The 24,025-nt window shown below is 35.9% G+C and overlaps 1 protein-coding gene across 1 annotated transcript in view; it reads left to right on the top strand.

The window, feature by feature from the left end:
• Positions 1 to 24,025, top strand: part of ALS2 (alsin Rho guanine nucleotide exchange factor ALS2) — a 63,321-nt gene that overhangs the window by 3,408 nt on the left and 35,888 nt on the right. Inside the window, 10 exon segments of the mRNA XM_027589483.2 lie at positions 517 to 596; positions 1,786 to 1,940; positions 4,827 to 5,764; positions 8,698 to 9,055; positions 11,532 to 11,700; positions 12,575 to 12,671; positions 16,670 to 16,747; positions 19,366 to 19,548; positions 21,440 to 21,611; positions 23,633 to 23,813. Of these exon segments, the coding sequence (XP_027445284.2) occupies positions 577 to 596; positions 1,786 to 1,940; positions 4,827 to 5,764; positions 8,698 to 9,055; positions 11,532 to 11,700; positions 12,575 to 12,671; positions 16,670 to 16,747; positions 19,366 to 19,548; positions 21,440 to 21,611; positions 23,633 to 23,813 (2,351 nt within the window). The 5' untranslated portion in view covers positions 517 to 576.

Below are 24,025 nucleotides of genomic sequence, written 5' to 3'. Positions count from 1 at the left end.
TGATTTTAATAATGTAATTTTTTGTGTGCATTGCTGAAAAATATAAATTAAAACTACTTGAATCTGATACATTACTGAAGAGGTTTTAGAAGTTCTTTCTTACTTAATTGGTATTTACATGTTCATGTGTTCCAGAAGCATTTTAAAAGCAACCCTTAACGTGTGAAATGAGTATTTAATGAAAAGAATTTTCAGATTGAGCTTCCTTCTTTATAATAAAAAATAAAATCTGTTGCCTGACAAGGTACAGCTTAATTGCAGGTAGTCTTGTCTTCCTTTGACATTGCATTTGATGGTCAGCAGGCATTTTTATAAGCTCAGTGGGCAGGCTCAGTCTAGATATTCAACTTTGGCAGGCAGGATATGAAATAGTTGAAATAGTTTCACTGCATATTTATTGCCCAGTGAATGTGCACTTGTTAGAGGGCTGCCATTTTTTCTTTTTTTAATCTGAGGAATGAAGTAGCACAGTATTCTTTCATTGCTCTTTGTGCTTACCTGTATTTTGCCATTTAGGTCTTTATATACTTTTCGCAAAGAAGAATTGATTTGGTGATGGAGTTCTCCCTCTGACCGATGGACTCAAAGAAGAGAAGGTAAAACCATTTCTTCTTCTACCTTCTTCTTGTAGGAAAACACAACAAGCAATTCCACGAATGCGTAGCTTCTCTTCAGTTCAATTTTCTTGTTTGTGGTTATTAAGTAGGAAGAGTGACATTTATGTTGATTGGTAAAGAGAAAGATAATACAATAAAACTGATTAGTGATAAGCTTTGTTGCTAGTTTTCTTTCTTATGCATTAAAAAATGGCACAAAGTGTCTTCATCATTTTAAAGCTTTTGAAGCCATTTTTTCTCACAAATAACTTCAGGTCTTCAGACATAGCCTTATTAATTGTAATCCTCTTCTATCCTTAGAAAACTGAATTAAGTTTGTGGCTTTCCTTTCATATAACCATGGTTATGCCTAATCATAACTGAGAGGAATATTATTTAGCAAAAGTAGAGAAATTTCTAGGTATTATAAAATAAATAAAACCAAAAAACTTCCTGTGCCTTGTTAAAATTGGCATCAGTGTTCTAGAAAAAAGAATGTATCATCAGTGGCAACAGAGGAAACTTGGTATAAAGGAAACCCAGCGTATCTTAATACGCCCTTTTCTTAGAAGGGTGGCAGTTATGGTATGGTCATTATCATGAAGCTTGGTGTCTTGTGTTCTTTGAACCAGAATCATCACATGGATAGAATTCTTTGGCTAGAACATGAGTAAAGCACAAAAGATTTTACTGTTCCTGATATAAATTTGATTCTTAAAAAGTTAAATAACAATTATAGGGCTTACTCAGTGTAAAGTAAAATATGGATCTCTATTCCTTCTTATCAAATACTTTTTTTTAGCATTCAAAACTAAAATTTTAAAGTAAGACTCCAACTTGGGACATGTTACAACTTTATTATCCAAATAAGGAGTTAATAAATGGAGAAGTTAGAATCTTAAAATTTTGTGCTATTAAATCTAAAATGTCAAAAAATAGTCCAGGTTTTGTTTACTTCTTAGATAGAGATAAGTAATTTGTGGGTTTAGATTGTCCTCAAGCCTTTTATGTAAATAGTTGTTTTATCTCTGCTCCTGTGTCCCAACCAAAGCATAAAATATGTGCTAAACGATCTGACGCAGTCACCCATGTGCTGGTAAAAGGTACAGATCTAATGAAATTAGTAAGAACCCCCAAAATACAGTTTTAATTGCAGGAACAATTAAGCTATTTTTCTTAACGTTTGTAGCTCAACAGAAGCAGAAGGATCCAAAGAAAGAGGCCTGGTCCATGTGTGGCAGGCAGGATCCTGTTCTGTAACACCAGAGAGACTGCCAGGCTGGGGAGGAAAGACTGTTCTTCAAGCAGCCCTTGGAGTGAAGCATGGAGTTCTTCTGACTGAAGGTATTGAAAAGAATGGCTTAACAAATACTAACTGAAATGCTAGCAGTACCTGGGTATGTAAGATCAGGTAAGAGAGTTACTGGATGTCAGGAATTCTTAATGAAGTTTGCTAGAGCTTATACTCTTTGTGTTTTCAAAATATGTTCTTATTCTCTATCAAAAATCAGATTAGTTCTTAAATTTAAGATCCATCATAACTAGAATAAAAGGGAGAATTATACAGTTGTAAATTTTATAGTAACAAGTACATGAAAAATTAACTTTTGAAAGATTACCTATTCAGAAACTCTTTTGCTGTACCCTTGTTCATTAAATGTATCAGAATAATCATGCTAATAATAGTTAATGTTTATTAAACAGTTATGGGTGCCTGGCACTGCAGTGAGCACTTTGTATGTACCACCTCACTGAGTCTTCACAACCATGTTGTGAAGTACGCTACTGTTGGTGTCCCCACTTCACGGATGAGGAAGCCGAAGGTCAGGAGGTTAAATAATTTCCCCAAGCCCACACAGCTATTGGAGTGTCAGAGTCAGAATTGGAATTCAGAGAGTCTGATTTCAAAGCCTGCTTTTTAAGCCACCTGGCTCCACTGCCTCAGTACAGTTTTTCTCAGGCATAAACAGCAGCTCATAAGAACATTTAATAAAATAAATCTATAAATCTATAACAGAAACATAGGCTATAATTTATAGAGAGAGTTGCCTTTAATTTGAGAGCAGTTTACCAACTCAATCATGGCAAATTTGGTTTGAGCCAGGACTGCCATCAACTAATTTATAAATTTCTGTTCCATAAGCATTTATTAAGTATTCAATAATGCTTTGATATTTTCCTCATAGGAACTAAGGGAAGACAAATTCTAAGAAGCAAAGCTTAAATCTGACCTTGGTAATTTTGTGGGGTAAACATGGATTTCTTTCTAGCCTCTTTATTACTATATCACTTTTATTATAATAATATAGAATAATATTATTAGGCCAGAATTTGGAAAAAGCTTTATTGTAAAAATGTGAACCATATTCAATAGATACCTGCCCTAGGGGCTTCAAAATATATCCTTCTCAAGCATATGTAAGTGGAATTCTGTTGTTTAATTTACCCTTCAGTAAGATATTTAGGAACTCTTCATGAACATATTCTTTAAACCTGTAGAATCATACCTTAAGTGGGATAACTGGGGGAAAACATTTTAAAAATATATGAATAGCCTATCATTGTTCATGTTTAAGCAATGTCCTGGTTTTAAGTGTCAAAGCTACCAAAAAAAAAAAAAAAACCCCAAAAACCAAAAAAAAACCTCATCTCACACAAGTGTATAGTTTGAAATGGCAAAAAGATCTCCAGTGCTGTCTTTTCCAGATGAGAAAATGTTACTGATGGAATGCTGGAAATTTTCAAGTTCTTTTTCTCTTATTTAGTTTGACTATCAGCTCATAATTCAGTGAGGACACTTAATTGAGTCACTATTTTTGAGGTACTCCAGGTTGTAAAAAGGGAGGAGTTGTCTAAATATCCATTTCTCTGCACTATTTCTCTCTCTAGTGGAGTGATATTCACTGAAAGAGTTGGTGAGCTGTTGCAAGTTTATATTGCTGTGTCACTCGGGAAGAAAAGTTTAAATATCTTAACCAGTGAGCTTATTTTCTCAGTACTCTTTATCCAAACTTGAAATTCCCTAATAAAAGCTCATGTCTTCCCTCAAGCCTCTATTGTGTTCTTTCTTACATAGACGTTCTGGTTAGTTAATTTGAGTATATAAATATATTTACTGTGTATAATAGGCCATAGCTAAAGAATGCATTTTTTTCATCATCAGCTCAGTTGCTGCTTTGTGGGAAAAAATACTACTATAAATTTACTTCATTATTTCTTAATTTAAAAAAATGGGATGAGTCTCTGGTCATATGGAAAAGAAGGAATAGTGGGCTCGTTTTACTATTTTCAAAACCTATGGCCAAATCTTTGTTCCATTTGAATTTTTTAGCTAGCACAGGTCATATGCAGATGACCTCAAACTACCACAGTACTGCATGAGATTATGACTTGGTAGCACACCTGGACAGAAACAGGTCCTTATCAATCATGTGCCCAACTCACTGGTGCCTTTCGTTTTACTTCTAAAGCCAGCCAGTTGCCCTTCATTCTGAAGCTAGCCATCATAGCTCTTGTTGTTTTTTTTTGCTTTGTTGGTTTTGTTGTGATGATTTGCTTTTTAAACAAATGGCACCTCAGGAATGCTATATAGTGCACAATGTATATTATATATAACATTTAAAATTATACATAATGTTGTACACATCATGAAGACAGCATCGAGAACATTGGTGCTTTCTTAAAACCTGGAAGTATAAAGCTGATTTCTTAGTTTTGGCCAAAATGAATCTCTAATATTTTTATGCTACTGCATAATTTTCTGCTGCTCTGACTTATTCAAGTAGCAGTGAATGTTCTAGATGTTAGCGAATGTATCTATTTTATCCTCTGCTCATTTTATCTTATCATAGTCATTATTTTGCTTTGAACACTTGGAATCTGCTATCTATAATAGCCAACAATGATAGCCATTACTAGTGGATCCATGTAGGACTTTGTAGGATGAGGCTGAAGGAAAGGAGCAGTAACCCTCCATTTGAAAGTAGCCTCCTGTAGTTGGTAGAAATTCTAACTATTTTTCAGAATATTAAAAGATGATATTTGTTAAAAGATGAATAAATATGGGATATTATATGCTTGAACCAAATCTCTACAACTGCACTTTTGAAAATTAAAAACAAAACAAAAAACAGCCCTATTTTGTTGACCTAAAGGGGCCAAAAATTTGCTGATAAGATTTCTAGTTAATTCACTAACCCCCTTCTTTTTTTTTTTTTTTTAAACCTTCAGATGGTGAGGTCTACAGCTTTGGGACTCTTCCCTGGAGAAGTGCACCAGCAGAGATTTGTCCGAGTAGCCCCATTCTAGAAAATGCCCTGGTTGGGCAATATGTTGTTACTGTGGCATCAGGGAGTTTCCACAGTGGAGCAGTGACAGAAAGTGGCATAGTGTACATGTGGGGGGAGAACTCTGCAGGCCAGTGTGCAGTAGCTAACCAGCAGTATGTTCCAGAACCGAATCCTGTCAGCATTTCTGATTCGGAGACCAGTTCTTTGTTAGCCGTCAGGATTTTGCAGTTGGCATGTGGTGAGGAGCACACACTGGCATTGTCAATAAGCAGAGAGATTTGGGCATGGGGTACTGGTTGTCAGTTGGGTCTCATTACCACCTCCTTCCCGGTGACAAAGCCACAAAAGGTGGAACATCTTGCCGGGCGAGTAGTGCTACAAGTTGCCTGTGGTGCGTTCCACAGCTTAGCACTTGTACAGTGCCTCCCTTCCCAGGATCTGAAGCCAGTCCCGGAAAGATGCAACCAGTGCAGCCAACTCCTAATTACTATGACTGACAAAGAAGACCATGTGATTATATCAGACAGTCATTGTTGCCCGTTAGGTGTGACACTGTCAGAATCCCAGGCAGAAAACCAGGCCAGCACTGCCATCAGCCCCTCCACTGAAACTCTTGACAATCAGGGAGAAGTATTCGAGAACACGCTTGTAGAAAATGATCTGCCTGTTGCTACTGACACGAACGTTGGAAATGTTCAGACGACAGGTGGTGATGCCATTTCCTCCCAACAAGACACCGTGGGAACAACTGAAATTTCTTCTGCCAGAAATGTACCATTGTACCCTGATACTCAGGCAGTAAATGAATACATGCAAAAACTGTCAGATCATTCAGTAAGAGAGAACTCAGAGAACGGCGAAAAGCCAGTGCCATCTCAGGTACCTGCTAAATTTTATAATATAAAGGTGTTTCTGGAGTTAGGAGTTCTTCTTTAGCAACTTTAAAATGCTTAAGTCTTGAGTTTGACTTTAAATCTCTTTTATCATGCAATCCTAGATAAGGGAAAACCCGGATTAATTCAAAATTACTGTTTATTTTCAAATTCTGCCCTTTGAGATGTTGAAAGATGTCATGATAGGCTTCTTTTATAAGTAGCAAAATCTCATTTATTTTTTCTGGTACTTTTCCTCCCATGACTAAATGTACTAAATTTTGGTACGCTCCTGAATACTATGTTGTTTTTTTTTCCCCTGAATACTTTTAATGTAACTATACATTCACAAAGATTTGTCTCACCTGTATTTGTACGACTCCAGATTCCGTAGAGAGTAGTCCTTTCCTTTTTTATCAGGGGAGGTTGCTATGTGGTGAATCAATTGTAGGCAGATTTAAAAAAAAACTCCTGGTGTTATATATTGTTTGAATTTTTTTCAGCTTATACCTGTGGTCCTTAGAGAGCTTTGTTGTGGGACAGGGGATTAATGTTTTCTTCATCTCATTTAAACTACTCTCATTTTAAAAACTCGTACATGGAGAAGAGCTGTTTACCAGTAGCATACAGTAAAGTTTGAGTCTCCCTGATTAAACAAATTGTTTTAAAAGGATAATTTGTTTTTTTACTCTTCACGTAAGCCTTTCAGTTTTGCTTTTATCAAAACTCTAAGAGAAGAAACGAAACAAAACAAAAGCCTTTAGTCATAAAAGAACTGTCCTCTGGTGTTTTTTTCAGGTTTTTGAAACCATATACCTCTTGATTCTTTATTCTTGTTCTTCAGTCTGTCAGGATGAGAACATGGCTTAGAGGTATTTTTAGAAATAGTTTTTATTTCACAGTTTACTCATTGAACCTTGTGGATATCTGATTTTTTTTTTTTTAATTAAGAATAAGCTGTTTGGAGAAAGATACTACTAAAATCTAAAAACAAAAGTAATGATTTAATAGGAATGCACATAAAACATTCTTAGACTTGAACATGCTTATAAAAAATTTGGACTTTGACTTTTTAGAAGTCATTCTGCTAATTTATTAAATTTGAAGTTAAAAATTTATTGTATAGTTATTTGATTATTAAATAATTGTCATTTAAATTGCATTTTCCTTTGGATTTATTTTGTTAAACATGTAAATTTTTTGTTGCCTATACTAATTTTGGCAATGTCTGTTTATACTAAATTTAATTCAATTTTTGTAAATAGTGTCTCAATCAGCTAATTCACTAGGAATTTATATAGCCTAGGACAAGTTTTTTCTCCTCTGGCCAGAAACAACTGAAAGAGCATCTCATTTTTGTGAAATAAACCATAATATTGGCAATGAAGCCTATATCTCACAGTTGAATTTTATTATTGGTTGACCAGGACTTTTAAAATTATGTCTTTCATTAAATTGCTGGCTATGTATTTTTGTTTTGTTGATTTATTTATGTATTGTTAAACATAATTAAGTAGAGCAGCCAGAAAGAACAATAATTTAAAGTTTATTGAAGGTAGAATTTTGTGACTTTTCTCTTATCTATTGGTAAGAACGCCCTAAAATATTGACCCGTAAAGACCATCGCTGTTTCTGTTATGAGCCTTTATACACAAAGGGTGAAAATAGTGATGTTAATTCTTCTCAGCAAGTTATCAGGGAACTGTATCACCAAGGAATTAATAGGCTTTGTATTTATCTTTTGCTTAATACAGTATATTTATTTTTGTGAATATTTTAATTAAAGACTCATTTGCTCCTCTGAATTTAGTATTTAATTCAACAAAATGTATTGAGTACCTCTACAATCCAGGTACTGGGCAGGAAACAGGAATTATTTTCTTTAAGAGAATCAGAAGTCAATGTTAAAAAATTTGTTTTCATTTAGCTTTCAATTCATGACAAATTAAAGAAAGTGTATATACCCTTTGAGACCTTTGGACAGCATAGGAAGCAAATTTTTCGTAGTGACTTATGCTGATAAGCTAAAAGCTCTTTTTGTGTTTTTAATAGTTACATTTCATGACTTTTCTTTAAACAGTGGTGCTTGATTGCTCAGAGTAAGTTTCAACTGATTTTTTTACTAAGATATTAGAAAACTTTAGTTTGACTTTTAAAAAAATACAGCTATGAATAACACAAAGAACATTGGTCCCAAATGTTTAATTATTAACCTACCACATTTACTCTATCATAATGAGAGCAAAAGTAATCCTTCAGCTTACATAGCCCATGGATCATGGAAAATAACACATTCATGAGGCAGCGGAAGGACTTGAACTTAAGAACATAACTTGGGGACAGTTATATACTGCCCATGCCTATCCATAACTATAGGCCAGAGGTATAACTTACTTTTCTGCCTGTATATACGATATGTAAATTACCATTTATAAAACATTTCAGGAAAAGCCATTTTTAGATGTATTTTTTTCCTGATATTTCTTAGTAGTAATCTGTAAATTTTCCTAAAAGTGATCAATAATACTACTTTTATTTATTTTTTTATGTATTGTTAACCTTTTCAACCTTATCCAGGGCTGTCACAGTGCACCTCATGTTAAACGCTATGTTTTCCAGACCTTTCCTCTCCTCTCCCCTCCTGTGCTTAATTTTATTATTAAAGCAGCTGGGGCTTATGTTTGAATAGCATGGAAAAACACAAGGCTCAAACAAAAGGAAGTACTTTTGATAAGGAGCTGTAGTTTGAATACTCATTTCCATATGATATGTTAAATCCAGGACCAAGAGCGGATACCTTTTAAGTTGAAGATAGAGACCTTTGTTTTAGATTCTTGTATTTGTAAGTAGGGATGGTTTTTGTTAAACTTTATCTTTATTGAGTGCTTGTTGTATAAGGGATTATATTTTTATATACTTTTTTATGTGTGTATATTTTAGCCTCTTGTAGAAGAAGCAGTTCCCAATCTTCACAGCCCACCAACCACAAGCACCTCAGCCCTAAACAGCCTAGTAGTCTCTTGTGCATCTGCTGTTGGTGTGAGAGTGGCTGCTACATATGAAGCTGGGGCCTTGTCTCTTAAGAAAGTTATGAACTTTTATAGTACAGCCCCTTGTGAACCTGGAACTCAGGCAGGCAGTAGTTCCATAGGCCCCGAAGGTCTGAAAGATAGCAGAGAAGAACAGGTTAAACAGGAATCAATGCAAGGAAAGAAGAGTTCAAGTCTTGTGGATATCCGAGAAGAGGAATCAGAGGGAGGCAGCCGAAGACTCTCCCTCCCTGGCTTGTTGTCCCAAGGTAAGGAAATAGCCAGGTGAATTGACTCTTGGTAAATCCAGAATGCTCCTGACATCATGTGCTATATTATAATAAATTAGTAGCTTTCCTAATTGCTAAAGCTGACCTATTCGAATGTCAACATTTATTTAATTTTGGTGATTGGGGTGGTTTTAAAAGAAAGTTATGTATTTCTCTGCTTTAGAAATGACTGTAGAAAGAACGTAACTTTTTTGTGATGTCTGCTTCTGCTTCTGAACCTTACTGTGAATCTTATTTTATTGTTCTGGAATGTAGCGACAGCCTCCTTATGTCCTAGCGGGGCCTGTAGTCCAGAGAGATGAAGTTGCAGATGTGACTATTGTTAAGTGGGGTATTTACTGTATTTGACCTGAGAGTGGAGATAATTTTAAACTTCAAGAAGAGGAAAGTTCATTTTCTGATACAATTAGCAACAAACTTCCTAGAATATTAAGACTATTACCCAGTTGGTTTTTCAACATTTCTCAGTTGGTTCAGGAATCTCAGTCATCTAGACTTTTGTTATCAAAATGTGACCTGCAGACCAGAAACAACAGCAGCATCTGGGCATTTGTTAGAAATGCAGGATCTCAGGCTTCACTCCAAACTTACTGAATTGGAATATGCATTATGCCAAGATCCCCAGGTGACTAGTGTGCACATTAAAGTTTAAGCAGCATTGGATTTAGACCAGGAGTTGGTAAACTTTTTCTGTAAAGAGTGAAAGAGAAATATTTTACAATTTGCGGGCCATACGGTCTCTGTTATATAACTACTCAACTTTGCCATTGTTGCTTAAAAGTAGCCATAAGTAAAACATAAATGAGCAAGGCCGTATATTCCTATAAAACTTTACTTACCAAAACAGTCAGTGGGCTCTATTTGACCTATGGTCTAGGTTACCAGCCCCCAGTTTACACCATTTTGTGCAAAGCTCTAAAATTAGGAATCCTACCTTGCACTTCTGCTTACTTACGGCACTGTTGTGTCACTGAGTATTTCTGTTATCATGCCTTCTAATTGTCATTGCCACTAGATTTTCAGCTCACAAATAAAACCCTTAGTCCTGATTCAGTGTGTGTTTGTGTTTATAAAAAGAAAGCCCACGGATTCTATTAAGTCTGAAGGAGAACTTTGTGCCAAAATTGCCTTATTCTGAAATGTCCTTTCGTATTTGCAGCATAAATATATTTGAGATCTCCTGGAACCATAAATGTGGAATATTGATTTTTGTCATGTCATTAGGTCATTGAAATATGCAATCCCACTAATAGACCTTTTTCCTTTGGTTAAATTTTACTTAGTGACCTAAAGTATCTTTAGAAAGATTTTACGTGCACTCTTTTTCTCTCTGTATTTTAAAATTACCTGAAATACATCTTTGAGAGAGCTTCAAGTAGGTTTGAGTGTCTGTGTGTACAAATGGATGGCACATTTACCAGAAAAGATGTTGATTGTAGCCAGTGATGATCATCTTTTTGTACCCTCAAGTTAATGAGCAAGTCTTCACTTAGTGACATTCAGTGATTTTCTTCAAAACATATCCTGCCACCAAATCAGTGTACAAGATTTACATAGTGTTTGTATGCCATTATTATAATTTTGAATATTATAAGAGATTATAAAAGATTATTTATTTACTTATTTTTAAAGATTTTATTTCTTTGACAGAGAGAAAGATAGCAAGAGCAGGAACACAAGCAGGGAGAGTGGGAGAGGGAGAAGCAGGCTTCCTGCAGAGCAGGGACCCCGATGCAGGGCTCAATCCCAGGACCCTGGGATCATGACCTGAGCTGAAGGCAGACATGTAACAACTGAGCCACCCAGGTGCCCCTAAAAGGTTTTTTAAAACATTGTTTAAGTCCTTCATAAAATAATTTGAAATAGGCAGGCAAAATTCCAAAAGTTATTTAGTACTTCCCATTCATAATCTTTTTCCCCACCATAGACACTTGAAAATTTTATATCTAAAACAAGTCCTTTATTATAATATTTAAAATATGTTTGAACTTAGACCTTAACTTGGAGAGGCTTAACTTTTAACTCTGCTTTGAGTTGGGAAAAATATTTGTCAGCCTTAGTGTAGTATTTTGTTAAGCATATTCTGTAGAATGCAAGTTCCCGACATTCTATATAACATATATGCTATACAGAAAGGGATTCTGTGGCCAAATGCTTGGAAGTGGGGCTGAGTTAAACCTAAACAGGTCTTTTAATTGCAGGACTTGTCAGGGCCTTTGGCATGCTAATACTGTGTGTGTGACTCTATAGGGCAGATAGAGTAGTGGATAGAATGTAGTAGGCAGCATTTACCAAACTCATCTCACTATTAAATCCCCATTTTTGCAGAGAACCTATAGAATATGCTTCACAAATACCATGTTAGTGTATTTCTTTGAAAATCAACAGTTGGTCAAAATGATATCTTTTTTACCCACCCATCTACTCCCTCACTCCATCTCTGGTTTGTTTTCAGTTTCCCCCAGGCTCTTAAGAAAAGCTGCACGGGTAAAAACACGGACAGTTGTTCTGACTCCTACATACAGTGGAGAAGCAGATGCACTCCTGCCTTCTCTGAGAACAGAGGTGTGGACCTGGGGGAAAGGGAAGGAAGGACAGCTGGGACATGGTGATGTTCTGCCTAGGTGAGTGCTGCCTATGTTCACTGTTAGGAGTTGGCTTCAACAAACAAATCTCTCTCCTGTGAAGAACGCTATATCATTTCCTCAGAGAGGAAATCTGGTCCTTTCTAGCTCCAGATTATTATATATCATTAACGTGGATTAAAAAAACAAACAGATCTGTCATATTAGCCTTGAATTTGTACCTAATAATAAAGGACTTAAGTGTACCTTTCCATCTCTTCTTTGATGTATATTCATCTCGGAACAGAAAGGGATGTTTGGGATAAGATTGTATTTCAATGGGACACTTAAATAACTCACATTTTTAACTTAAAAAAAAAAAGAGCCAGCAATTTTTTTTACCTGAAAGATGTCCTTCTGTGGCTGCCAAGATAACTATAATAGCAATATTAAACCATTAATGTACATCAAGGACAAACTTGTTTAAGAACTCATGATATTAACAGATTAGATATTTGTGAAGGTATGTAAATGGAATGATTATCTAAAACAGCCAGTTAATGTAAATGTCTCTAATCTTGGCAAAGTGAAGGCAACTGTAGCATTAAACAAACAAAGACTTCTCTCTGGTTTTATATTTCATTGTGTCCTAAGTACATTCTGCCATAATGAATCATTTAGTAGTTTCTGATTCTTAACAGATGCTGAATTATGGTTGTTAATTAGTGACTGATGGACAAAGATTAAATTAAAACCATCCAAAATTACTTATAATATTTAGGAGTAAATTGAACATATATTTAATATTTTTATTTTAATGTTTTTTTGACATGTTTATTTTTACTTGAAAGCACTTGCTCTGTAATTTGATAAAGGTCATGATTCTTGCTGAGCCTTCTTACTTTGAGTTTGTGTGTATGTGTTTTTCTTTAAGGCTTCAGCCACTGTGTGTAAAATGTCTGGATGGTAAAGAAGTAATCTATCTGGAGGCAGGTGGTTACCATTCTCTTGCACTTACTGCGAAATCCCAGGTAGGAGACAAATTGTTAAAAGCTGATATTAATTTTGTGGAAGGTTAACATGACCATATTCGACCTTCATTTTTTGAGTGTCTCCTGTGTGTCAGGCAATAATACCATACCTCATTTGATCTTTCTAATATTTTACATTGTATTGTATTATTTCCGTTTTACAGATGATGAAAGGGAGGGTTAGAGAAAATTTGTAACTTGTGTAAAGTTATACATGTGATAGTAGGATTTGATTCAACACTGGTCTACCCAACAAAGAAGGTTTCTATAATGTGCTCTTATCGAAAAACAGAATTCAAGATTTTCTAGGATATTGATGGGTTTTTTTTGTTTTGATGAATTTTTATTTGTTTTTGGTGAAGAAAAATCTGTAAGACACTAAGAAAAGAAAACAAAAGGTATTTTTCTTAAAATTGTGGACCTGAAAGTGACCTCCAGAATCACTTAAAACCACACCAAGATAGATAAATTTTATATACATCATACATCCAAATACATAAAGTAGTTGTTTTAAGTTTTTTTTTTTTAAGATTTTATTTTTATATAATCTCTACACTCAATGTGGGGCTCGAACTCACAACCCCTACATCAGGAGTCGCATGCTCTATGGACTGACCCAGCCGCCAGGTGCCCCTAAGTTGTTTTTAAATATATTCATATAATGATTCTTCATCAATCCTTTAATTTTTTTAGGAAAAGTCGATAAAGAAATCTGAACCCTGTAAGTATTTTAAATTTCACATATTAGGCTAGGAAAAAAAAACTAATATAGCTCAAATAAATAAAGGTAAATATTAGGAAAGAAAAGGATAATTTATTGTTATTAACACAGTGAATTAAAGTAAAGTAAGGGATTAGGAAGATGGTCAGTTACAAAACAAAAATTGCTAGCTTTTTATATACATAAGGTAAAACAGAAAACATACTTAGGGAAAAAAACTGTTCACAGTGGCAACAAAAGTAGTAGGAAAATAGGAATATTTTTAATAGGAAGTGTGTAAGCCCATATGATACAAACTCATGAACTCTTCTGGTAGGTTATAAAAGAAAAGAATAAAGGGAAAGAGATTTTATTTTTTAAATTTTTTAAAATTTTTTTAATTTTTGAGAAGGAGAGCGGGGTAGGAGGCGAGGGTGAGGGACAAAAAGAGAGGGAGAGAGAATCTCAAGCAGGCTCCACTCCCAGCTTGGAGCCCAATGTGGGGCTTGATCTCACAACCCTGAGATCACGACCTGAGCCAAAATCAAGAGTCAGATGCTTAATCAACTGAGCTGTCCCAGGCGCTCAGAGATTTTGTTTTTATTTTATTTTATTATTTTATTTTTATTTAAAGATTTTATTTATCTTAGAGTGAGAGAGAGCCCACAAGTGGGGGGAAGGAGCAGAGGGAGGGACTAGCAGATTCCACACTGAACGCAAGCCTGATGTAGGTCTTGATATCACGACCCTGAGATCATAACCTGAGCCGAAATTAAAAGTTGGCCGCTCAACTGACTGAGCCACCCAGGCACCCCCTGGGATTTTATTTTTAGATGAAAAGTCAATGTTGCAAAATGCCATTTTTCTCAGTTCAGTATAAATTCAGTACAGTCCCCAAAATATTCCAAGGTAAGGTTTACAACTTGATAAAATGATCCCAAAACTATTCCAGGAGAATAAATACAGGAGGCGAGACACATAAATTCTGAAAAAGAACAGAAAGGAAGGGTGAGAATTTGCCTTATAAAATATATTATCAGACTACAAACAGATGAGTGAGATAGAAATATACCTGTGGACTAGAAATAGACCCAAGTATATATGAGAATTAATATATGATAAAAGTGGGTATTTCAAATCAGTTGGGGAAATAAGACTGAATATTCAATAAATACTATTGGAACCATTGGCTTCTTATTTGCAGAAGAAAATTAAGATAACTTCACATATTCTACTTCCAGATGGATTACACATGTAATGTTAAAAAATAAAACCTTACATGTGTAAGAACAAATTTAGGTTTTCTTTCTTTCTTTTTTTTCAATAACCTTAGGAGTAGAAAAGGACATGATGTCAAAACCAGAAATTAGAAAGTAAAGATATGTTTGTCAACCTAATAATTAAACGCTCATAAATAGCAAAAAACCCCACACACAAAATAAAAATACATAACTGGGAAAAAACATTGGTGACATATATGATAAAGTGTTACTACCTGATACTAAAGCAAAATTGTCAAAGAATACTTATATTCCATTCATAAAAGAAGAGCTAGAAATGGCCAGCAATGAATGAAAAGATGGTCAGCCACTTAGTAAACAAATATAAGTGAAAACAGTAAAGGGGCACCTGGGTGGCTCAGTCGTTAATCGTCTGCCTTCGGCTCAGGTCATGGTCCCAGGGTCCTGGGATCAAGCCCCGCATTGGGCTCCCTGCTCAGCAGAAAGCCTGCTTCTCCCTCTCCCACTCCCCCTGCTTGTGTTCCCTCTCTTGCTGTGTCTCTCTCTGTCAAATAAATAAATAAAATCTTTAAAAACAGCAACAACAAAAACGAAAACAATAGTAAAATATTTTCTCACTTGCCCAATGAGCAAGGATCCCATTTAATACTGGTTGCTGGTGAGGGTGTAGGGAAAAGATACAGTGCTGGCAGGAAATGTACATTGGACCTTGCTGGAAGACAGTTTGTCAGTATGTATCAAAAATCAGAAACGTCCAGATTCATGGACCCAGAGTTCTTTGCCTAGGAATTTATTCTAAGGAAATAAATAGATAAATATGTATATTCAAGGATTTTCAGTATTTTTATTAAAGAATTAGAAATGATAAATATGGTTACTTCATTAGGTAATTTATTAAACTACACCCACAATAGAGTTCTGTGTAGTTACTCTAAATGATGTTGTAGGTTGGGGTGCCTGGGTGGCTCAGTTGGTTAATTGTCTGACTCCTCATTTCAGCTCAGTGCATGATGTCAGGGTCATGAGATCGAGCCCTGTGTCTGGCTCTGCATTTGATGCCAAATCTGCCTGAGATTCTCTCTCCCTCCCCCTCCGCACCTCCTCCTGCTTGCATGCTTTCTCTTTCTTAAATAAATAAATAAAGTTGTAGCTCAGTACTTACTAACATTGAAAAATGTCAAGGAATAGCATTAATGAAAAACATCAGTTCACAAAACAACATTAAATACTATAGTCCTATTTTGCTTTACATTTTGTGTCTACATTATATACCATAGACATTAAAATTTCTAGAAGCATGTATATGTGTGTTCCCAAAACAAAACAGCATTTATCTCTAAGTGATCAGTTCATCAGTTGTTTTCACTTTCTTTCATTTCTTTGTTCTGTGACAGTCTTCTACAGTGACCACGAATTGCTTTTCAAACCAGGAGAAAGAGAACCATTTTCATTAAGCATAGTCACTGTCATCTAGTTTCTTTTGTCTCTAGTGGAGCATAGGTACTTGGGTTTCTCCCACGATAACTCTTCATATATGAAAAGGTGTTCTAGTCATTTCATAGTACTCCTGTCTACAGAAAAAGAATCATGATTAATTTTTCTTTATAGCACTTACCTTTCTTTTTTATCACTTTCTTTGTAAGAGGCAGTATAGGATAATTCCTGGGATTATATCCTGGCTCTGCCACTTAAAATTTGTGACTTCTCTGAGCCAGTTTCCTTATCTGTAAAGAAAGGATTGTCGTGAGAATTAAACATTAATTAATACAAAGAAATTGTCAAGAACAATGCTTGGCAGGTAGTAAACACCTGGGAAGGGTTAGTTATTGTTAACTCTTGGACTCTATCTTCCTATGTACTGTTTGCTCATTATCTCTGGTCTAGTTTAAAGATGAATTTTCTAAGTATTTTATTATAAGAGTGTAAGTAATCTATGTGTAACTATTGATGTGTGTGTGTACATATATATACTTATATATGTATATGTTGTAGACGTTCAGAAATGACATGCAGTCAGATTCACAACTCTTACCTACTTTCCTATGATTTTCTAATAGGTTTACTCATGGGGTAGCAATACCTTTGGTCAACTTGGGCATTATGATTTTCCAACAACAGTTCCTCGTCTTGCAAAGGTACTTTTGAGAACTTGATGATTTTTATAGCAACTTATTTCAGAATTCTAAGTTATAGCACTTTATATTTCTCCATTTTGTGTTTGAAAAATTAGTAGAATTCTTTATTTGTAATCTAAATTCGTTTTGGTGTACTTAAAATTTTTTTTAAAAAAGCACAAAACCTGTTATTTTCAAGCTAAGTGTTCTTTTTAAAAATATGTTTATATTTCTTTTGTTCTTCCATTGTTCATTGAATATTCATAGTCCTTTGTCTTTTTTTAAAAAAATGAAAAAGTTCTTTTAAAACAAACGTTTCTAGGACTTCTGAGCTTTATACCACCAAATAATGCCTACTCTTTGACTTTTCACTTAAGTTTGACTTTTACATAACATTATTTGGTGGTGTTATTTATTTATTTTGCTTTTGTTGTTTTTTTTACATACATAGTCATAATAGTAAAACCTTTTTGTAAATCTTTTCATTGTAGTGAAGCTAAAAGTATAGATGATTTCTTCACTGTCGTATAAATTGGTTTTAGTTTATGTAATGCTTTTCAGAGGTTGGTGGCTTCTAGTCCCTTTGATGTGATTCTAGAGGGCTGTTTATCAATCTTTTTTTCTGCTCCAAAACCTTGTGGAAATACTAAATTCTTATCAATAGTATTAACTCCTTATACAAGATTTGTTTGGTTTTTTGGAGGGTAGAGGGCGGGGGCAGTACACATGGTGATAGCCTAACAGAATGGAATATGGAGCTCATCCATTTGTAGTTTGATTCTATCAACCCAGCCCAAGACATGCTCCCTCCACTGAGAGCAACAGAGCCTAAAAAAGGGTGGTTACCTCAAGTTCAGGAACACGATTCACATATAAACTCCAGATAATACATATTGCAGTAATGCATGTTTTCAGAGTGCACTGTGATCCATTGCTTCATAAGACTTGTACATGCTGCCTTTCCTTCCAATGAACTTCATTTCACCAAGAGGAAAAGATTTAAATAAAACATTAGGCAACAGTTACTACTTTCTAGTTCCAATCTTAAATGTTTTCAGTATAGAGTATTTCAGTGGTAAGCTATTCAATTACTGATATTATGTAGCAAAAAAATATGGTAAATCATTGTTCCTTGTTTTTCACCTCAATGAAATAGAATGTACATTCTTACCAAGGAAATTTGTGTAACATAGAATGGAGATCTTGGAAAATCAAGTTTTTATGTAACACTGTACAGTCAGACAAAAGAGAATAAGATTTTAGTTTCATTACTCATTAACTGTACATATAAAAATTACAGCATCGGGATTTTGGTTTTTTTATTTGGGGGAAGGATGAGAAAAACATTCTGATGTCATTTTAATTAATCTGTGAATTAAAAGTCAAGGTAGAATGAGATCTGAATTAGTTTTGATGGAGACTAAAGACTTTTGTCTCCTGCAAAAATTTTAATCCGTTCTCCACAAAATTAACAGGAAGCCAGTTATTTGGATAGCCTGAATTTGAGAAGATAATGTCATGCCAGAAAGGACTAGCTATAAAGTAGGGAGACATGCACACACACACACACAATTATCTAATCACCTAGGATTTGGAGCCTGTCTAGACACAAAGAATCTAACAGATAAGAGGGTTTTTGCTTATCAGTGTAGAAGTCATAGCTAAAGCTGGGGCTGGAGGTTGGGGCAGTAGTTTTCATAGCAGAACACTTCCTTCAAATGAAATCTTATGTGTAATCCCATATATAAAACAGATAAACATGGAACTACTTTAGTTGAAGGATGAAGGGGGATGGGGGCAGAGCCCTGACACTTGCCTTTCCATGGTGCTTCCTGAATCACTACATGGAATCCTGAGGCTTGAAAACTCTTGGTTTAAGGCAGTGGTTCTTAAACTTTTGCACACATCAGCATCACCTGGAGAGCTTGTCAAACCAGATTGCTTCACCCCCAGTAGCTCTGTGGCCTGAGAGTTTGCCTTTCTAACATTTGTCGGTGATGGCTGCTGCTGCAAAGACTGCTTGTTGATAACCAGTGGTCAGGGGGATCCCTGCAGATGGGCTTCTAAGGGGTCCTGCCTGTTTCAACAACTTGGGAGTTGGTACAGTGAAGTTACATCAGAGAGGTAGTGAGTTCCAAGTGGGAAAACTGAATTTTCGCACCCAAGAGTCTAGTTGGCTAGAATGGAATTTTGCCTTGTTAGATTTTTTCTTTCCATCTTGATTTTTGTGCACACAGTTGAATATGAATGGATAAAGCTGTGTCCCAGCTGTCAGAATAGGGCTCTAGAAGTTTCTGTGCCTCCTGATTGTAGTACAGCCTAAGTCCTGTAGAGACTTCCAAAAATAACTATTAAAAAATTAGATCTATGGTTTTTCCTTTTTAAATCCCAGTTTTTCAGATTTTTATAAAAACAATCCAGTTCTAAATTTAAAAGCTGAAACACAGGATTCCTTCTTATCTCTGCATCTTTACTGCAGTTGATCGGGCCTATTAGTGGGTGAGTTTTGCCCTATTGAGATATGAGTGACTTTGCACCACATCTGTTTAAGTAACCTAACATTTCTGTTCTGGTGGTTCTGAATTTCTGTTTAATTCTTTCTTTCATCTTGGACAGACAATATCTTGCTGTCATTACAGGTGAGCAGTGAAAATGGAGTCTGGAGTGTAGCTGCAGGCCAGGATTATTCCCTGTTTTTAGTGGATACAGAAGACTTCCAGCCTGGGTTATATTACAGTGGCCGACAGGACCCTGCAGAAGGTGACAACCTTCCAGAGAGTCACAGTGGTACTAAGACTCCAGTACTTCTCTCCTGTAGTAAGGTGAACAGGAATTGGATCCTAAGGCCTCTGTAACACATGAGCAGTCTTTTGTTTTTGTTATTATTTGTATGTGTGCCTATTATTAAGTATCTCTGTCTACTGTATTTAAAATTGCAAGCCCTTCCTATCCCCCTTTACACCTTATCTTCTTTTCTTGACTTATTTTTCTCCACAGTGCATGTCACCATCTAATACACTATATAATTTACTTTTTTTGGTCTGTTTTCTGTCCTCAACTATAAGATTCCTAAGAGTAGCGATTTTAGGCGTTCTCATTTACTGCTGTATCCTAATAGAAAGTACTTTATAAATACTTGTTGTATTAACACCCTCATGTGGGAATATTAAAAAGTACATTTCACAGTGAAGTTTCCTAACTGCATTCATGGAGCCCTCAGAGGTGAATTAGAATAGAAATAGAGCAGATGAGGTTTTTTATTTTGTTTTATTTGCTGAAGATTTATTTATTTGAGAGACAGAGTGTGTGAGCGGTGGGGGATGGAGGGAGACAGAGGGAAAGGGAGAAGCAGGTTCCCCGCTGAGCAGGGACCCCGCCCCCCCACAGGGCTCTATTCCAGGACCCTGAGATCATGACCTGAGCTGAAGCCAGATGCTTTACTGACTGAGCCACCCAGGTGTCCCCGGAGTAGATGAATTTTTAATTGTAAATGGGAAGTAAAAATAACATAGACCCAAGGTGGGCTCATGGCAGACCTGACAGGCCACCAGCAGTGCTGTATTTCTCATTCCTTCCCCCTGTTAACTTGTAATTTTAGTTATTGCTGTTTACTCCCTTCTTTTTCATTTGTTGAATTGAATTTCTTTGCTTTCCTACTTCCTATCTCTTTTTCGTGAACTTAAATGATTGGCCTGTTCTTGGTTTTTTCTTTTTTTCTCATTAAAGTAACTTATATCCTCAAAGTGGTATGTTGTAAGGGAATTAACCCTCAAAGCTAGTACGTTCTGGATTTCTTCTTCTTACTGGATGATATATCTTATGGATTGTTTTTTTATCTTTCATGTTTTTCTGGCTAAATGCATAAGCTATGAATGTATAGGGACAAAATCTTTCTTGCTAAAGGCAACACTGGCCAAGATTTGGCTCCTGACCTATATATAGGCTGTTACTTCAGACGTACCCACTGACTCTTTGTAGTTGTTGGCCCTTGCTCCACATTCCCAATGAAGGATTCCACAGCCCGGATAAATGATGAAATAGGCTGATGAGAGGAATGGGCCTCTAGTATGTATTGTTATTACCATGGATATTAGTCCACTTGGTCTGCAGCTTGGTTGCTGGGTTTATAGGGATCTGTGTATACATTGATTATTTTTGTTCAGTGGTATAATGGATAAATGAGAAAAAGTCCCTTTTAAAGAAAATCCCTTTGTGTTGTACTTTTTTTTGTTGTTGTTTCCTAGACCCTTGATATTCCAGTACACAGTGTAGAGATCTTCTCTGCTATCATTTATCCTTTTTCATAAAAAAGAGGATCCTGAGACATGTCTCTCTGTCATTTGGATCTTTGTGTATTTAGGGTGTACATTTTATCTCATGTAATATGAGATAAAAGATATTGCAGCAATAAAAATATATATATGGTAATATATAGGTCCAGATATACATATATAACAATGTTGTACTGGTAAACCAGGTCTAAAAAAAGACAAAACAAAACAAAAACCCTGATCTGTAGTGTTTGCCATTTGGGTGGGGGGTAATTTTACTGTTGCCAATTTCAAGCTACTAGTGGTTTAATAACTAACTTGCAAGATTCTTGAATGTAAATATTCCATTTGGCTCCTGCCAGCTGATGTGAGCCAGCTTTAGCACCCAAATTACTGCTAGTAAATTATATTTTATCCTTAATCTTTTTCTTCTCTGTTTCAGCTCGGATATATAAGCAGAGTGACAGCAGGAAAAGATAGCTATCTAGCTTTGGTGGACAAAAATGTTATGGGATATATTGCCAGTCTCCATGAGTTGGCTACTACAGAAAGACGATTCTATTCAAAACTAAGTGACATCAAATCTCAGATTCTCAGACCTCTTCTCAGTTTAGGTAAGTAGAACGTCCCCCCAACCCCCTCAGTTATCAGGTAGGACTCTTATTTTATCTGTTCTTCCTATGTCACAAATAAAAAAAACTTGAGTTACAGGTTTGTTTGTTTCTTTCTTTCCATTTTCTTATTTTTGTACACAGGCAGTCAACAGTTTACAAACTGTTTCCACTTTGTCAGGAGCCCAGCTGCCCCTGAGTATTCTACCACTCCCAGAGCTCTTTCTCCTTGTGGAAATAGGAAGTGGAGCTTTCAGAATATTCACGGTAGAGAAGCAGAAACAGCTTTGGGAAAGTTGATCCTAGGAGTTAGACTTCAAAACAACACTTCCAGTCCTAAGATATCTTACGTTGTACTAGTCCTAAGAAATCTTATGTTGTACTACCTGACTTTTTCATTCTCTTTGTTCTAGTTCTTAGAATTATATCAAGTAGAGATTCATTTGGATTTACAAGTAGTCTCTTAAACTGTAATGAGAGTGTCCAGGTCTTATCCAACATTACCACGAATTGGTTAAATCTGATTCCTTTTCTTAGCTGCCATCAACAATGAGGAGGGATCGAAGATGAAGAGATAATACAGAGAAAATGAATTACAGTAGTTCTAGAGGGGGTCTACTGTCCAGATACACTAGATCCCTGGGTCTCTAGGAGGTTAGACAGGAATACAAATGGAACTGGGGGAAATGGCTATTGAAGATCAGATTTCACCATTTCAAAAATTTTTGTAGGTTTGGCCCTGCGCATAGAAAATGGAGAGGAAGTTTTCTTTCTCTTTCCTGCACTCTGTGGCCCCCTGTGAGGACCTAGAATTCAGAGCAATACTATAGTACTTAAATTCTGCCTTGTTAGTACATCAGTTTTTGCACATTAAGTTGACATTGGCTTGTGTGGGTCAGCCCATTTTTATAATGGGAAAACATTTATTTTTTCAAATAACTAATTTATAGTCTTTCAGAATGTGACCCTTTGTAAGTTAGGGACTGTGTGCATTTTTAAATTTCTTTATTTTATTTTATCTTATTTATGTTTTTAAAGTCTTTTTTTAGTAATCTCTACACCCAACCTGGGGCTCAAACTCATGACTTGGAGATCAAGAGTCACATGCTCTTCTGACTGAGCCAGTCAGGCACCGCAGTTTATTTTAGTTTTTAATATGTTTTGCCTTTTTAAATGTCACAGAGTGCCTGTTCTATAAATTTTCTTCCAGTGGGTAGGCCTAAAACCGCAGGAGATTGGCAAGGGAAAAGCAGCAGTCCAAGCTGGAAGCTTCCTGGATTGCTTGGAAAGAAAAGTGAAATTGTCCTTTTCCCTGTCCTGATTCATGATTTCTGTGTTGTTCTTGCATTGTCTGTTCATCAGCCTCACAGCTTAGAGAGAAGTCCTGGAAATTAGAAACTTTGGACTGGGAAAAAGCAAATAATCTCCTGGTACCCTCTATAAAGTTCAGAGCAACCCAGTCAGTCTGATTTTGGGATTGCCCTCTCTTCACTGAAGTATTGGGATTGTCCAAGGGGCAGTAGAGCAGAAGTCAGTACAAAAAATTGAAAATGTTAACTAAAATGTAACTACAAAAGTGAGTTTAATTCGTGGCTGTCAGTTACCAGTTCTGTGAAATTAGATAACTCACTTCCCTTTTTCTGGCTTCAGATTATTTATCTTCAAAACGGGAGGAGAGTTGGATTTGCTCAGCGGTTCTCAAATTTGGCTGGTCTTCAGAATTTCATGGAAAGCTTTTCTGAATATATCCATCCTAGGATCTTAACCTTAGCCTACTGAGTCAGAAGCTATAGGATCCCTATGCATGTGTTTTTAATAAGTTTCTCAAATGACTGGATTCTATGATCTCTGAAGTTTCTTTCTTTAACAGTGTGATGATTTGAGTTCCATAGTCGAGACTACATCTCAGCATGTTAAATATTTTTAGAAAAGGGGGATTCATAATCTTGATCATAAGAAAGTATTCTGGTAATGAATCTTCAGGTTATGTCATCATCATCATCATCATCATCACTTTGTTACAGAAAATTTGGGCACTGCAAGTACAGTCCAGCTGTTGCAGGAGGTGGCAAGCCGTTTCAGCAAGCTGTGTTACCTAACTGGTCAGCATGGAGCCTCACTGAGCAGCTTCCTTCATGGGATAAAGGAGGCCAGGAGTTTGGTCATTCTGAAGCATGCAAGTCTCTTCTTGGATAGTTATACAGAGCAAGTATCCAGTCCCGTGTCATGTTCAATCTCTGCAGGGTTATTCTGCCAAGGAGAACAGCTCCTTAATCAGAAGAGACTAGATTAGGGACAGTGATATAAGGTAATAGAAATTGCAAAGCAGTATTTTAATCTTAAGCCAACTATAGTTCTGCATTGCTAAAATTTTAGTTTTAAGTGGAAAAAGGGTTTAAAAATAATGAATTGTATTT

Source organism: Zalophus californianus, chromosome 3 (assembly GCF_009762305.2).
Source record: "Zalophus californianus isolate mZalCal1 chromosome 3, mZalCal1.pri.v2, whole genome shotgun sequence".
In the NCBI taxonomy this organism is placed as follows: Eukaryota; Metazoa; Chordata; class Mammalia; order Carnivora; family Otariidae; genus Zalophus; species Zalophus californianus.
This window is presented reverse-complemented; position numbering and strand designations above follow the sequence as displayed.